General features: G+C 52.5%; 2 protein-coding genes across 9 annotated transcripts in view; both read right to left on the minus strand.

Moving 5' to 3' along the window:
• The window catches only part of TEX264 (testis expressed 264, ER-phagy receptor), a 30,154-nt gene extending 22,973 nt beyond the window's left edge, over nucleotides 1-7,181 (minus strand). The window contains exons 1-3 of one of the 6 annotated variants that reach the window (XM_064595571.1): nucleotides 7,160-7,181; nucleotides 5,873-5,948; nucleotides 3,315-3,606 (exon numbers count right to left, since the gene is read on the minus strand). In XM_064595571.1, the coding sequence (XP_064451641.1) occupies nucleotides 3,315-3,572 (258 nt within the window). In that variant the 5' untranslated portion in view covers nucleotides 3,573-3,606; nucleotides 5,873-5,948; nucleotides 7,160-7,181. Of the gene's footprint in view, nucleotides 1-3,314; nucleotides 3,607-5,872; nucleotides 5,949-6,191; nucleotides 6,213-6,496; nucleotides 6,561-6,645; nucleotides 6,697-6,884; nucleotides 7,028-7,159 lie in introns of those variants that run through there. The other 5 variants (XM_045862260.2, XM_054504715.2, XM_045862261.2 and 2 more) reach the window with 5 other exon arrangements.
• Nucleotides 7,182-9,448: 2,267 nt separating this feature from the next.
• The window catches only part of RAD54L2 (RAD54 like 2), a 113,785-nt gene continuing 107,173 nt past the window's right edge, over nucleotides 9,449-16,060 (minus strand). For all 3 annotated transcript variants that reach the window (XM_045862266.3, XM_064595573.1, XM_045862265.3), the window contains one exon: nucleotides 9,449-15,294. In XM_045862266.3, coding sequence (XP_045718222.1) covers nucleotides 14,300-15,294 — 995 coding nt within the window. In that variant the 3' untranslated portion in view covers nucleotides 9,449-14,299. The remainder of the gene's footprint in view (nucleotides 15,295-16,060) is intronic.

Here is a 16,060-nt window from a genome sequence, read left to right on the forward strand (position 1 = left end):
CTGACGAGATATATATGCTAAAACAGCATCTGACATGAAAGAGTCCACAGTGATGGCCATGACCTTGCCTTGGTGGTGCCCTTTCCTGTGTCACTCCTGCGCCCACAGCCAGACCAAGTGAGGCCTCCCCCAGGCCTTTCTTAGAAATCAGCCTCCCCCTGTCCTGCTGAGGCCTAGAAGGGGAGTGGCTAAAGAGCTGTCAGTTCACACCTTAAGGGGGGAGGGCAGCACTGATAGATAGGAGGTGGCCACCTCTCACCTGGTCACTCTCTGCCCACTCACAGACCTGAAAGAGCCTCACTCCTCCCTACTCTCACACAGAAGCAGGTTCTGGCTCCCATTGTGCTCACTGGGGAGGGAAAAAGTGTGGGGATGGGCCACACAACAGCTCAGCCTACATCCTGTCCCCTCCGTCTGTGAACCAAAATATGCAGGGCCCCATGCTGGACACTGCTTAGGGAGGCAGCCTAGGGAGAAGGCTTGGGTTCTTAGCCTTCCCCAGGACTGGATGGGGTCTCTCACCCAGGCTCCCCTGATACACCCACACTGAGAGGTCCTGAGGGCTGGGCCCTTTGGTCTTCACAGTGCCCCAGTGCCCAGCAGTGTGGCACATTTGTTAAATAAAAGCAAAAAGTATGAGTGAACTATGTGAGATCAATACCTCAACTCCTGCTATCTGATCCTCAGTCTCCTCCTCTATCACATCAGCAGTGTGGACCCTGAGGCCCCAGGTCCTTATAGACCAGATGGTCTGTGATAGCCATGAGCACCTGAAGTCTGGGGGGGTCCATGGTCCCCTAAACCCTCTGTGAGAATCCCTGCTAGGCAGAGAATATACTACCCAGCTCCCAGAATAGATGGAGACTAAGCATCCCTGAGCTATCCCAGGTGTCAGGGTATGACCTAGCTCTGAATGTGGACACGGGTGTCTTCTGGAGTGACCCATGACTGAGAGGGACAAGATCAGAGGGACCACTTTAACCTATACATTCATCCTCTGAGACAGCCAGATGTCCACAACCAGGCCAAGGGTCTAGGCCTGGGTCATGAGTGCTCAGCCTAATGCCCAAGTGCACCTAATTAGCATGAATGTCTTGTCCACCCTTTTTTGTTGTTGTTAAACAGCTATTGAGGGCCAGGTGGTAGGATGAATGCCTCACCTATGTCCCCTAATTTAATTCTTGCCAGACAACATATGAAGCAGATACCTTAACATAGCTCTATAGATGAAAAAACAGAGGCTCAGAGAGATTATGTGATATGCTCAAGATCGTACAGCATGACAGTGATGAAACAGAATCAGAACCCAGGACTGCCAACCTTGAGGCTGTATTCTCAGACTGGCACCCAAGTCAGGCTGCACCCAAACAACCAGCCCCCCCACCCCCACCCCAAGACAGCTATATGGTGGGCTGCCTGGAGGCAGTGGCTGGGCCGGCCATGGGGAGTGCACACCATGCCAAGATTCTTCTATCTCACTGTTCCCTGGATCAGCCTCTAGCACTGACCCCAAGGTACACTGATGCCTTGGCCCTTTCCTATCCTGGAATTAGCATTTCCAACCCAAGAGGCAATGTGCTGCTTTAGGAACAGGACACGCTGATGAGGAAAGAGGCAACTGCAAGGACTCTCCTCCTTCCCACTGAGGGCTTGCAGAGGGCTCCAACTGGGCCAGGTGTGGAAGGAGGGGCAGGGGTTTACAGAACACAGCCCTACAGGAATGGGGGTCCAGCATCTGGTCTAGGAGATTCCCAAAGCCCAGCTCCCGCCCCAGGTCACTTAGGCTCCAGCGCTCTCAACTCCCACTTAGTGCCATCTCCCAACCATGTGACCTCAAATCCTGTCTACTCATCCCTCAACCGGGCCAATGTCACCGCTCACCTGGGCCTAGCCCAATCTCCTCAATGGCCTCCCTGCCTCATCTCCTCCCCTCCTCCACCTGCCATCCAGTTAGCTTCCTAAATCACAGGGGGCAAACTGTGCTGCCCCTTGCCTCCCAACCTGCTGTTCCTCACACTGCCTGGCCCACGAACATTTCTACTGCTTTCTTCACCCACCACATGTCCACTGGCTACACTTTCCCTATCGTCCCATGTCTGCAAGCCTTTACTGTCGTACTTCTCTCAGTCAGAAGGCCCCTCCTGGCAGAGCAAAGTTCTACTCATGGGAGAAGTCCCAGCTAAAGTCCACCTCCTCTGTGAGCTTCTCAGGCAAACTTGAAGTACGCTCCCCAAACCTGCAGCTCAAAGCTCTACAGACATCAAGTACAGGGCCTACTAGAGATTCATTTGTATGGTGCTGACTTGCCAACCACGTGAAGCTTTTTTGAGGGCAGGGCCAGGTTTGTCATCTCTGGAGTGCAGGTGTCGAGTAGAACCTGGCACAGAGAGTCAGCACACATTTGTTTCTATAAGTGTCCCACTGAGACTTGGTAGGAGACAGTGGGTAGGCTATAGGCCTTGCCTACTTGAGCTCTACAGGCAAGGAATCCAGAGCTGGGGATTCCCAATGGTCTGTTTGCCAAGGCTCAGAGCTGAAGGCTGAAGAACTCTTGGTAGAGCTGCCAGCCCATGCAGCTGTGTGCAGTACCACCCCATGCATGGCAAGAGGCCACATTGGTGAGCCCTGACTCACTACAGGCTGTTAAGTACAGCCAGACGCCCACAGGGTACCAGTAATGCTGGGCTCATCTCTGACCCCAGCATCCTAGATATTCTGGGCAGCTCACCTGGCTCCACTTGATCCCCACCACCCCCATCCTCTCCAAACCAGGCAGCTTAACATCCAAAGAAATGCAGTATCACTGAGGCAGGGGCCACCAGAATGGCTGAAGAGGTAGGATTCTAAGCCCCATGCCCAGGACCTGCTCTCTCAACCCTTGAGGAGCTGTAGCCATAGCAGGAAAGCTGAAAGAGGGAAGGCATAGAAACAATAAGATATGACTCCAGAGAGAAGGTGGAATCTGAATAGCCCGGCCTTAGAGCACTGGCCTCAAATGGGGATGAAAAGAGGGAGGCACAGCAAGAAGAGGCAGGGGACCAAATTCCTGGCAGAAACTAGGGACACGCAATGGTGTGGCCCCTGCAGTCAGAAGTCCATTGGTAGCCATGAGCCGAGAACCAGACCTGGGCAAGGAGAAAGGATGCCTGGAGCAGGAGTCCAGGTTAAATCTGGAAGGAGCTTCAAGCTCAGAGAGGAGGTGGTATGTAGGACCAGCTCACAGATTTTCCCACCCCTCCTCAGAAACTACAACACCTCTGCCCCATGTCCATCCATGGAGCGGAACCCCAGCTAGGGCACAGGAGGCTCCTTACCATGTGGGGGTTGTCGTAGTAGACGGCGATGGAGCGGAGCTTGGGGGAGACACTGCAGCTCTCGGTGAACAGCCGCCCAGTCTCGCTGTAGGGCCCCATGTGGAACTTGTAGGCCACAGTGACATTGCAGATGGGGGGTGAGCCGGCACTCACTGTCACCCCAGCCAGCAGCCCTGAGTACCAGGCAAAGGCCAGCAGTGTCAGCAGCAGCAGCAGGGTCAGGCCCCCAATCAGGCCTAGGAGGAGCAGGTCAGACATGGCTCTGTGCCCCCGACACTGTGCCCCCAGGCAGCTGCAAAAGAGACAGGAGGGAGAGAAGGCTCCTCTGACCAATGTGCCCACCTGCCCACCAGCCACTTCTGGCCCAACCTCAGCTCTGCCTTGGGTGCTCTGACCCAGGAGGGGGAGGGGCCATGGTGTTTACACACAGAGTGACCTAGAAGAGAGCTACAAAGGATGACTGAAGCCACAAGCCTCTTTATTTCTTAATCACAATTGTTGAGGCTCCCAGAACAGCTCTGCCTGTCAGCTGGCAGCCCTTGGTCACACCTGGGGAAACTGAGTCATAGAGGAGCACAGGAGTGAGTCAGCCAGGGACATACTCCCAGCCCTGACCAACCTCCCCCAAGATGGGCAAGACGTCAGCCAGGCTGCCTTCTCCCTACATTACCTCTTCCTTTCCACACACCGCCACACTGCCTGCCTGACCTCCCCAAGCCTCATGGACCACTGCCAGGGGGAGGATGGGCAAGCGCCAGGGTCCGATCACTTATTAACAAATAGGTAAACCATAAGGGGAAAAAACCCCATGGGGAAAATGTGCCACAGGAAGAGACTCTCACAGGAAACTCTCCTTCTCTAAACACATCTGGCACTCGGAATCTTGGTATCCAGCAAGCTCACCCATCCAGAACCAAGGAAAGATCAGATCAAATCAGCCTGAGCAGCCAGAACAAAGTCCAGCACTGTGCTTCCCAGACTTGAACCACTGGTGCCAACAAGCTACATCCCACTTTTCCAGCTCATAGGTTAGAAACTAGGAGGAGGAAGAAAAGTTTGCTAGAAATGGAAACACACCAGGGAGAACAATTATTCCCTGGCCCAAGCAGTTCATCCCATGGGAAACGGGTGCTGGCCTTCGGGAGAGTCACAGGTGGGTGTACTTGCTGCCCTGTTCTTCCCCTCCACCAGCATCTCCAGGTGTTCAGAATTATTCTTTGTGGTTTTGATCCTGCCACCCCACCTCCTCTACTAGGTAGTTCACAGAAAGGCATCATGGGGTGGGGTGAGGGAGTCTTTTTTTTCCTTTTTGTGTTTATGTCGTTTATCTGACAATTGTCCCTCCTCCTCACTGGCCTTTCCTCATTCCTCCTTTCTGTATGGTACAAGCAATAAAGACAGTCATTTCAATGTAGGAAAAAAAAAAAGCAGAGAAGCTATTCAAGAGCAGGTCCAGACACACAACAGAGGCTGGTGTGTGAGCCACTCAAGGAAGACCGTTCAGCCTCCATGAAGCACGGGGCCAGAAACCTAACCCTCTTATAAGAAGGTTTAACCTGAGTCACCCGGGGGGGGGGCAGAAAAAATCATAGCACAGAGAAGACTGTTTAAAGAGGAAGGGAAACATGTGACCCATTGGAGGAACAGTCTCACCCCAAGTATTTAAAATTAATATTTAAAATTTAAAAGACTGGGAGCTGAAAGTCAACACTTCAGCCCTATGGAAAACTTAGCTCTATGGAATAATTTGTTCCCTATGGGTTCTGGGTGTCAAATTTTTTTTACTGAAAAATTGCCTTTGGAGTCAATGAACACATAGTGTTTGCCTCACAAAGAAGCAAACTAAACTCCTACATCTCTGATATCATAAAATTGAGATGCATCACACTGGTCTTCTTACCCATATGTGTTCCTGCCCCACAGTTGTGCTTTTTTTGGGATGCATTCGCTGTCCTACTCATCTTGCCTCTAGTTTCATTCCTGTTTTCTTTCATGATAATGATGATAACTCTTTTACCGAGTACTTACTATATGCCAGGCACTATCTAAATGCTGAAACACAGCTACTTTATTAATCCTCAAGACAAGGTAGGTGTGAATCAGGAGGTTAAGAGATTTACTCAAGGTCACACAGGTACTAAATAGAACCCTAGACCAAAATGCAGGCAATGGGAACTCAAGCAGTCTGACTCCAGGCCCCATTTCCACGTTCTCCTTCCTGGTGACAGGGTTTCCAGAAAAAATCAAGCTTTTTTCTAATCCATGCTTGGATATCTCTGAACCCAAGGCTCTCAGCTGGAAGCTCTCACTCAGCAGCTAGGTCTCCACGTTGCCTTGAGAGTGACCATCCCTCACTTTGACCTACCCTCTCAGCTGCACACTCCCCATCCTCCTCAAAGCAACTTAGTTCCCACCTCCCTCTTCCTCTCACCTCCTAAACTACCCAGAATAGAGGGAAAATGCACCCCAGAGCTTGGGTCTGCACAGGAGGGAGGCAGGGCAAAGTGAATTTCCCCAAACTCAAGAGAAAAGGCAGGATAAGGGCTGGGGAAGCTCACCTGAAAAGACAGGCTCACTTCTAGCAACTCATGGCATCCAGCGCCGCAGGGACCAAGTGCTCCAAGTGCTCCAGTGCTGGGGGCAGAGAGAAAATCACCACTGAGCTGGGCATCCTGCCTTGACTGTCCCCTTTTCAGGGAAAGCCCACTAGGGCCTCTACAATAACTCTGTCTTCACAAGGTTGCACCTCTACCTCGTCCTCACACCCCTTCCGGAAATCAGAAGCCAAACTCGGCCTCATAATGTGAACTCTTACTGGGGCCAGGCTCATGCCCGTTTTTGGAGAGCCCTCTTCCTGGAGGGTCCCAGTCACCGCACCTCGCTCTGAAACAGCCCCTGCCGCTGACATCTGGCAGGCTGTCCCCCTCTGGCCCGCTGCCGGAGAGGGTCTGGGCGGGCTGTCCCGCGCCGGCTTCCTGGAGCTGCTCACTTGCGCAGCGGCAGCCGGCCAGGCCCTTAAACTTCGGTGCCAGCGGGGAGCGGAAAGACCCGGGTGCTGAGGGGCCTGCGCGGGAAGGAGGCGCGCCGCCTCCCACTCTGGGCTTCCAGCCCTGCTTACCCGGACCTCGCTTATTTACCCAGCCCCTTTCCTTTCAGCCACAACCTCACCGGGCCTCACACACCTCCGAAACTTAAGAGACGCTAAAGTTTGTAGCCACCGCTGCGAGGCGCGGCCTCCAGGGGCCGGGGCGGAGTTAAAGTGCGGTTCTTGCCTCAGTTCCCCACCCCCACCCCCCGCTCGGGCTTCACTGCCTCGGGGCGTGCCCTGCACCGGAGGCCGAAGCACAGGCGACCCAGCGTGGTAGACTGGTCCAAGGTCGCGTTCGGGCCCTTGGACCGGGTCGGGGCCAGCTGCGGGCGAGACAAGATGCAAAGTGCGGCCTGGGCCGCGGGGGTCACGGAGGGGACGCGGAGGCCCCTGAGGTCGCTCCCAGGCGGTCGGAGGTTCCAGGCCCTCAGCACGCGTGGGGCCGCCCCAGCGGGACGCCTCTCCTCCGGCCCGGCCCTCACCTCAGCGGCCGCCCGCCGCGGACGCCGATCCGCGCAGGCGGCTACAAGCTAGGTCGCGGAGCCTACGCGCGCCCGCCGCGCACGTTCGCTCCGCCCCCTCTCGCGGCGGGACGTGGCCGTGGCCGTGGGCGCGTGCGCGCGGGACCCGGAGGGCGGAGGCCTGCCCCGCCCGGTCTCCATAGCAACGAGAGGCGCCCATTTCCCTCCCCACCCCCAACACCCCTGCCGTCAGGGGCGGAGCCCACTGAGCACCTTCCTGCCTCCCACAAACTTACCAGGCCCCAGCCGTGGGAGGCGGACGGAAGTCAGCCTGGTGGCCCACAGTAGAGAGCCAGGCTAGGGTCCAAGGAAGCCCTCACCAGAGCGGAGCGTTTGAAGAGGCTTGGGAAGTTCAGCACAGCAGTATCAGCCTCTGGCATTTATTTGTACCACCCTTCGTCCTGCCACTTTCTCTTCCTGAAGCTTCCCGACAGACCTGTGAACCCAGCAGGGTAGGGCCACTTGTTCCCCTTTTACAACTGAGGTAACAGACGCCCAACCAGGACGCAGGGAAGAAGCGAATGGATCCAACCTCTGGAACAGCGCAAATGTCAGTCACGTCTCCCAACACTCCACCCCACCCCACCCCAACCAGAGCACAGGAGTGGTCATTCAACCACCCAGGATAGTTGAATAGTTCTAGGGGCTAGGATGGATAGTTCTAGAGACTGGGGACACTGATGCCAAGATAGTTCTAGGGGCTGGGGAAATTGAGTGAATAAACCAAGGCCCCGCCCCCTTGGAGCTAACCAGGAACCGCCCCCCTCCAGGCTCCTCTCTCAGAGCCCAGGATGTGCTTGGGTGAGGCTGGTCTGCCCTTCTAGCTTAAGGTATTCTAGGTAACTCCCGGATCAAGTGTAAGCTCCTGGAACATAGGTTGAATCTTCCGCTCATATTTCTGAGGACCTACAAAGTACTCTCCTAGAGCCCCAAAGATCAAACTTCGCCCTCCTGAGAGGCCCAGTCTTGCAGTGGAGGGAGTAGGGGAGGGGGCAACTATGCTCCTAAGCTTGGCCTACAAGACAGGCTGGGCCAAGAGCTACCTTGGTGCTCCTGACAGGGAGGACCGATATTTGGAAGGGGAATCATCTTAGCATGGATTCCACTACTGCACTAGCAAAGGGCAGATTGGGCACACAGAGGCCCTCGTAATCCTGTCTTCCTTTTCCACTACTTCACACAGTTCCTTCCACAGGCAGGAAAGGATGACCCTCATCCACAGGGCCAAGCCTGTCCTCAGCTGTCTGGGAGAGAGCTTTCTCTGGCAGAAAAGAGCCAGCTGGCCCCTCACAGGCATTCAGGGCTGGGTTGGCAGGGTCATGGCAGTTCTGTTTTGCTTATGAACATCAAATACATGATCAAACCCTTTAGGTGCTCCAGGCAAGTGGGCTATACACTTGGAAGCATTTCCTATGGGATAAGAGCCAGTTCATGGTTCAGAGACAAGAGAGCTTCTGCCCACAGTTCTTTTGCCTGATCATTTTTCCTGTTTCTCAGAATCTGATGAGTTTCTCCCAGGAAACCATTGTATGGAGCTGTCCTTTCCTCATCTCATCCTCTCTGCTCACTTCCTTCAGGCTGGTTGGGGAATTCCAGAGGCCCACGTCAGAATTCAGGGTGTGCCTTAGGAGCTTCACCACCTCTGTTGTGAATGGAGAGTCAGCCTGTGACTGAGGCTTCTGGCCATAAGCCCCCCTCCTCACCTTCATCTCTTTCGCCTCCCAACAGAGCAAGCCCAACCCTTGGCAGGGATCGCTGCAAGACCTCTGCTAGCCACCAGGAGGCAGCAGCCAAGACAAGCCGCCAAAGGAAGCGTTCCTCTTCCCTCTTGAAGTAAGAGAGTAAGCAGACCTGTTCACCTAGCCATCTGCCCTACACACACTGCACTCCCAGTCCTCTCCCCCAATAGCATATATTCTCTCATGAGCCCAGACTTGGCCTTTGTCTCCTCCTGCCTTTCTCTGTCCAAGAAATCCCCACAAAGCCTCTTTAATTCTCCCTCAATAAACTTCCAGAGACTGTTTCCCTAGGGCTCCTCCCCTTACAGGGGGCAAACTTGGAGAGACGAAAAAGGTAGACTACCCCCACCTTCCTTTACCTCCTCATGACCCACTAACTCGTGACAAATGGAGAAGGCATATGCAGTGTAAGATGATCTGCCACCAGCCATCTCCCACCCGCTGAAGGCACTGATGCTGTACCCAATCAATCCCCAGCCATCCAGTCTGGTTAGGGCTGCCCCAGCAGGACTTGTGATTGAGGACCATCTAGCCTCAGGCCACTCTGAGTCAGTTTCACTGTTTGCTCTAGAGCCAGGAAATGTGGCCCTTTTCAGGGGAGCAAAGGCAGAAAAAGCCTAGTGAACCCCACCTGCAACGAAGCCTGCCAGCAGTCTGCCCTCTATTCCTCCCTCCCTCCCCCACCCGCCCAAGTGCCATCCCAGTGCCCACTATACTGTTATATCCCTTTCACCACCACCCAGCCAAACAGCTGTTCAGACAATTCCTTGATCAAACAACACTGCCTTCTTGAGTTTAAATTTTATTTTACAAAAAGAGAAATAAAGAAAACTGATAGGCAGTTATACTGACAATTGTTCTGTTTGCTTTTTTAAAAAAGTGACATGAAACACAAGTAAAAATAAATACGTCATAGAAACAGCCAGTTGCCCAGTCTCTGGGGCAGGAGCACCTGCCCTGCTGAGAGAGGAGGGAAGCCCATGATCACACCAGCAGCTGGAGCACCCAGCCACAGATGCTCCTCAAAGCCAGTCGCAGCAGGTCCCAGGCCTCAGGGGGCATCCTGAGGAAAGAAGATGGAAAACCAAAGCCAGGTGCCAGGTCCCTGGGGCCATTTCATATCCCCCCACTCCTCCCGGCAGCAGTGTGGCCTTAGTGGTTATCCATTGCGACCCCCTCAACCCACCTGGACCCCCTTCCCCTGACCCTTCTGCAGAGGGTACAGAAAAAAACCAGTCTTGGGCAGGCTGAGGGGGATTTTTCCCGTGAGTCCCCAGCCCACCCTGAGTAACAAAACCAGATAACAGTTTACACCCGTGTGCATAAGTGCACACTCTATCTCGCACATACACACGTACGTACACACACTCAAGCGCACACACACTTGGGCTGAGCTCTCTTCCAGGAGGGTCCTGGGTCAGGTCACAGTATGAGGTCCCCTCTTCTGAATATCACCCCAGTAGTGGTAACAGTACCCAAATCTCCTCCAGCCCTCTGCACTAGACTCTGCAGCCTACCTGGCTACCTCTTCCCAGTGCACTGGATTACTACATCCAACCAACCTGAGAGAGGAAAGGGGCTGACTCAGGTCCCTGAAGAGTGAAGAAGTTGGACACTGCCTGCTTGGAAAGTTCATCGTTAAGACTTGGGTATTCATAAAAGGCCTAGGGCCAAGCGAGTGGCACAGAAGAGACATGAAGGGGTCACATCGGAACACACAGGGCAGAAGAGTCAGTAGGAGGGGACAGAGTGGAAAGCGCAGCATTCTCAGGCCTTGAGGTGCAGATTTCCTGGGAACAAGTCAGAGGAGGGCCAGAGAGTCTCCTGGGGGTCCATTGAGGGAAAGAGCTCTTCTCTCAGAGTAGGTTTATTGGGGAAAGAAAGACTTAACTGGGTGCACAGGAGGCCATGGCTCAGAAGGGAGACTGGTTTTCCGAGGAATCACAGGAAACTGGGAAGTGGGAGGAAGGGGGTCATGGCCAGGAACACTAGGAATAAGGAATGTACCCCCCCCCCCGGACATTCCCCATGGGATGAGGACTCAGTTTCAGAGCAATGCCAGGCTTGAACAGACTGAGACAGAGGGCCTTGCTCTGCTGACAGCTTTGGGAGTGACAGTGTCTCCACCCAGACTAAAGTTTGGTTGAGTGTTTCAACTTATCAGCAAAACTTTACCCCAGCTATTTGCTTCATGCCCTGGAGAGGGGAATTTCATATTTAGTTGTGAATCACAAGTATACAGAGAGATACCACACACTAATTCCTAGGGAAGAGAGTTCCAAGGACTAGAAAGAGATGCTCAAGAAGCACAACTTGAAGGGGGTGAGGACTTGGCAGATATCCAATGATCTGATCCAACATGGTTCACTTACTTTCTTACTGAAATGGCTACTTTGTCTCTGGTTCAATTTTTATCCACAACAATGTTAAGAAAAGGAAATTGAGTATCATTACAAATGGTAATCCTGAATCATTACGTAGTACTATATTCCCCTAGCCTGAGGATTTAGGCTAAACCAGATGGATGGGGCTTGAGAGGCCCTTGAAAACATTCTATGGAAGACAATGGTGAGGGAAAATGCTGAGGGGCCTGATCTACTGCCTACCCCTACCCCTCCCCACCCCATATCACCACCCTTCCCTTACTCAGGCCTGGATGGTGGGTGGAAGCCACCACCAAGTGTTTCTGATCAAAGAGGCTGTAAAACATGGTTCTTAGGCTCTGAGACATTTCCTGCTTCCCTCACACACATGCTCATGTTTGGTGTGCACGCACACTTGCCTACCAGCATACACAAAGAGACAGCAGAAAAGTCAGAAAAGTGTTTTTAGATTAAAAAAACAAAAACCCAAAGCATGAAACTGGTAGCATTCCAATTTCCCATGATCCCACCCCATACCCCCTATACAATATAAGCTGCACATATCAAAGAAAGCCTTCCCTAGCCAGGTCAGCCTCCCAAAACTATTGCCTCTTCTGACCTGAAGCAAGACCCAGCCCCTGGAATCAGTGGGTAGAGAACAGGTATGTGCTGCCTCTCAGAATACCCATTCACTTCCTGGTACCTTCAAAGGCCCATCCTTCCAGTGACTGGTTTCAATTCCTTGCTGATAGTTTCCAGATTCTCAGAGCCTGCTGCTGTGACTTCTTAGAGGTGAACACAGACATACTCCTCCTTCCCTAACACCACACACACACACACACACACACACACACACACACACACACACACACACATATCTCTGGGATCCCAGGATTCCGGGGCCTTAGAGGCTATCAGTTGTAGCCCAGGTTGTGAGTGTGCTCTGCAAATCAGAGATCCAGGCTAGCTCACTCCTACTGCACCAGTCTCAAACCTGAGAGCCCACTCCAACTGAGTCCCTTCAGCATCCATTCCTGGGATGCATCTGGAAGAGAAAGCACTGGTTGGAACTGCTATTTTAAAATTATTAAAATAATTTGCATAGCTAAATTGTAGATCTAAGGCTTCTATGAGTAGGAGAGTTAAGTGTCTGACAGGGTACCTATGAAAAAAGAGAGTGAAAGCTCCTTAAGTTCCACTCTTGGTGCAACCAGACAGCACACAAACGTGCGCACGCACGCACACACACACACACACACACATGCATGCAGCCCCATCAGCCATCTCCTTGTCTCTTCTCTGGGGACAATACCCCAGAATGTGCTAAAGCCCTCCAACAATGGAAACAGGCTGGTCAGAAGGGTTGCAGAAGCAGCTACTACGAAGGGTGACTTGGCTAAGCTGCCTCCAAGGTTGGTAAGAGGCAGGTGCAGCAGCTGCTCAGTGAGGAGGGACCCATGAATAGGTGGCAAAACTCTAAAGCCAGACAGGTTTGTTCATCTTAAAGAACTGCCTAGCAAAGTGTCAGTGGCAGGGGGAAAACGAGTCAACAGGAAGACAGCCAGTGTTTATGCTTAAAGACTAGATGCCCTGCCCCCTGCCATTGGCAACAAGAAAGAGGAGACCCAGAATGACTGATGTATTTTTTTCAAAGGCCAGACTTAAGACTCCTACAGAGGAAGGGCTGCTCTGTGTTCCTTCAAAGAGGACAGAGATAACAGACACCAGGCCCATAATGATCATCTGATAGGCTGGGGAGGCCAAAACACTTCCCAAAAGGAAATCAATAGTCTATTCTCTCAACCCAGCAGTCACCTATGTATGCACAGCTTCACTATTCAGACAGAGGGCCTGCCTCTAAGGTCATCCCAGGAGGACACAGCTCCAAATCTGGGGTCACTGACTTCCTAATAGCAAACACCATGATCCCAAGTTTCAATCTCTGTGGAATGAGTCTCACCCCCACTAACTATCCAGTCACAAGATTCTCTGATCTTCCTGAGAGGCCATTTCCCGAAAACATAGTCATTTAGTGTAAACTTTGGTCAAGCCTAACTCTCTTTCCTTGGTCAATTCACCATCTACCTGGGATTTATTTACCCCTATGGGGTCTGGGAGATCTTAACATTTCCCTTCCTATCTCCTACCCTCCCCAAATCCACCCCCCCCAAAAAAAGACACATGGAAAAGTCCAAATAATAAATAATTGCCCATAAAAAATAAATTAACATGGAGCTTTCTAGCAGGGAAGCAAAGGAAAGGAAAGGCCACAAGGACAGGCAGGTGGGGGCTCAGTTCCATCCTTGTGAAGGTCTATTCTGGTCACAATTCCCTGACCTCTTGCTCACACACCACAGTATCCCCGTCCCAGCCTCTGCACACACACAATCTCACACCCTGGGAAGGGAGATCTGCTCAGAGACAACCACTGGGGAAAGACACAGAGATTGGTAATGCCCATTTTCTCTCATAATTTCCCCCAAATTCCAAAATAAATGCAGCTATGAAGACCAGGGACTTGGATTAGCTGGGCCTTCTCTTCACCCAACTAGAAGGAAACTTAAGGGTTCCATGGCTCTTCTCCTGGGCTCATCCCGATGTTCATACTAATAGTTGCCATGAACCACCACACTCTGATTTCCATTTAAAAACAATAAATTCATTTTTTAGTTTCCCCCTTCGTCTTTCCCACCCTCCCCTCCCACCACCACCCCTGCTCTGTTACATACACATACAGACATAAACATAAACACACACACACACACACACATATACCTGGTCTGTTTCTTTCCTGCCCCTAAAAGGACTCCACTTCACATGAAATCTCAATCTGTTCTCCCCGCCCACCCTTCACTTACCCTTCTTCCCGCCCCTCCCCTCTCTAGGCCAAGCTAAGTCACCCAGTAAGGCAGCTCTCTTGGGAGAGAATGTTCCCAAAGACAGAAATGGGATGTGAGCTTCTACACCCAGATGGCAAGCAAGCAAGCACACAGCATAAGCAAGGCAGGCAGGAAGAGAGGCAAGCTGCCCTGCCCCTCCATTCCTGTTTTGGGTCCCTGATTTCCCGCTATTGCTGCTCTGTTGGCTTTTTTTTTTTTTTGCCTCTTTTGTTAAACAGCAACAGAGCCCTGCCATTGTGGTCAACCACCTTTCTTTGTCCTCTTCCTTTTCCCTCCTGCCAAGTGCCCTATTCTCAGAAAGCCCAGATTGCTGCCTTTCAGCTTGGTGGGCAACCTGCCAGGGGCCCCAAGTGAGGTGGAGAGGGGCTCCCCAGCTATTTCCCAGTGACCTCTATCACATCATCATCCTTATCCTCATCATCATTGGAGCTGAACCCCACCTCAGCAACCTCATGAGAGTCAAATGGAGGCACCTGGGACCGGAGGAGGCCGCCAGCTGGGTAGCCTGCATGTGGGGACATGTAGCCTGGGTAGACAGACATGCCCCGTGAAAGGTTGCTGGGTAAGACAGGGGAAGGAAAAGGCGCGAACATCCTCGGCTCAGACAGGAGTGGCTGTGAGAATGGGAGTGAGTAGTTGGGTAGTATCCCTGGAACAGAGGGGTTGAGCATGAAGGTGGGGTTGCTGGCAGTGACTGAGGTAGCCGTGGAAGAGGAACTGACGGGGCCTGCTGGCACCAGAGGGTCAGTAGTCACTGGAAACACCAGGCGGGCATCTGCCAGCAAATTGGACAGCTGGTAGTAGGAGGGGGTACTGCCCATAAACAAGGAGTTCTCCCCAGCCTGGGAGGTGAAGGGAGCGGTGAGGTTATGATTTAAGGAGACGGGTGGCATGGCAAACCCGCCAGAAACTGGATACCCGTGTTCATACGGCTGCACGGGGGCTGGCAGGTGGCCCTTCCTGGACCGCCGGCGGGCTGACTCCTGGGCAGCAGGTGGTGTGGCCAACTTTCGCTTATGGCCCCGTAAGTCCAACACTGGGTTCCTGTCACCACAGGGCTGGCCGGTCACCAAGAGGGAACTATTGAGGCAATGACCCCCATGTCGAGGTTCAGTCCCGAGAGCTGTCCCAGGAACAGCACTGCTGTCCACAAGTTGGCCTGGGGGGCCAGGCAGGGCGGCATTGGAGCTTGGGGAGCTCTGTTGGGATTCCCTGGCGGCAGCCACATCTGCATACTGCTGGAGCTCACTGATGATCTCCGGGCTGTCTGGAGAGACGGGCCTGGCCAGCCCCTCAGGGTCAGGAGCTTTGGGTGATGAGGCACTGTGTCTGCCGTTGCTTGTGGACTCGAGAGAAGGCCCCTGGGAACCTGAAGAATAAAATGTAGGTAACTGAGAACCAGAATGGCCAGGGAGAGAAGGAGGGTATAGGAAAATTTCATTAAAAAAATAATCTTGTCCCGTGGTCCCCCAAATTCAAAAAGTCTGATGTCCAAACAACATCCTCCAGGCAACTTTTTCCAATCACAGAGAAAGAAATCCTTTGATCTAGGAAACAAGACATGTAACTTCTCTGCACCCCAGTTCCCTAACCTGTGAAACTTGACCAAGGTGAATCCTAGGAGATAATGAATATGAAATGCTAAAAGATCATTCTAATAACTAGCTGGATTCCTTCTGAGAAGGGGCAGAGACAGCCAGTGACCAGGATGGGCGAGAAAAGGAAAATGAAGATTTTTTTTTTTTTTTAAGATTTTTAAAAAATTATTTATTTATTTGAGAGAGAGAGCACAATCAGGGGGAGTGGCAGAGGGAGAGGGAGAAGCAGACCCCCCGCTGAGCAGGGAGCCTGACGTGGGACTTGATCCCAGGACCCTGGGATCATGACCCGAGCCAAAGGCAGATGCTTAACGACTGAGCCACCCAGGTGCCCCGGAAAATGAAGTTTAAAAAGTGGTCCATCCTGGTTTAAAAACAAAACCAAATCCACGGCTGTGAAAAATGACTGGGACAAGTGGGGATACGGCCTGGATAGTAGGTAATATTATGGAGTTGTAAACTTTTGTTTTAGTGTGATAATGGTGTTGTGGCTAGGAGAATGGCCTTATTCTTAGGAGATGTGTGCTGAAGTATTTA

Source organism: Mirounga angustirostris, unplaced genomic scaffold (assembly GCF_029215605.1).
Source record: "Mirounga angustirostris isolate CCGP_5_RB_7025 unplaced genomic scaffold, mMirAng1.0.hap1 SCAF_1, whole genome shotgun sequence".
NCBI lineage: Eukaryota > Metazoa > Chordata > Mammalia > Carnivora > Phocidae > Mirounga > Mirounga angustirostris.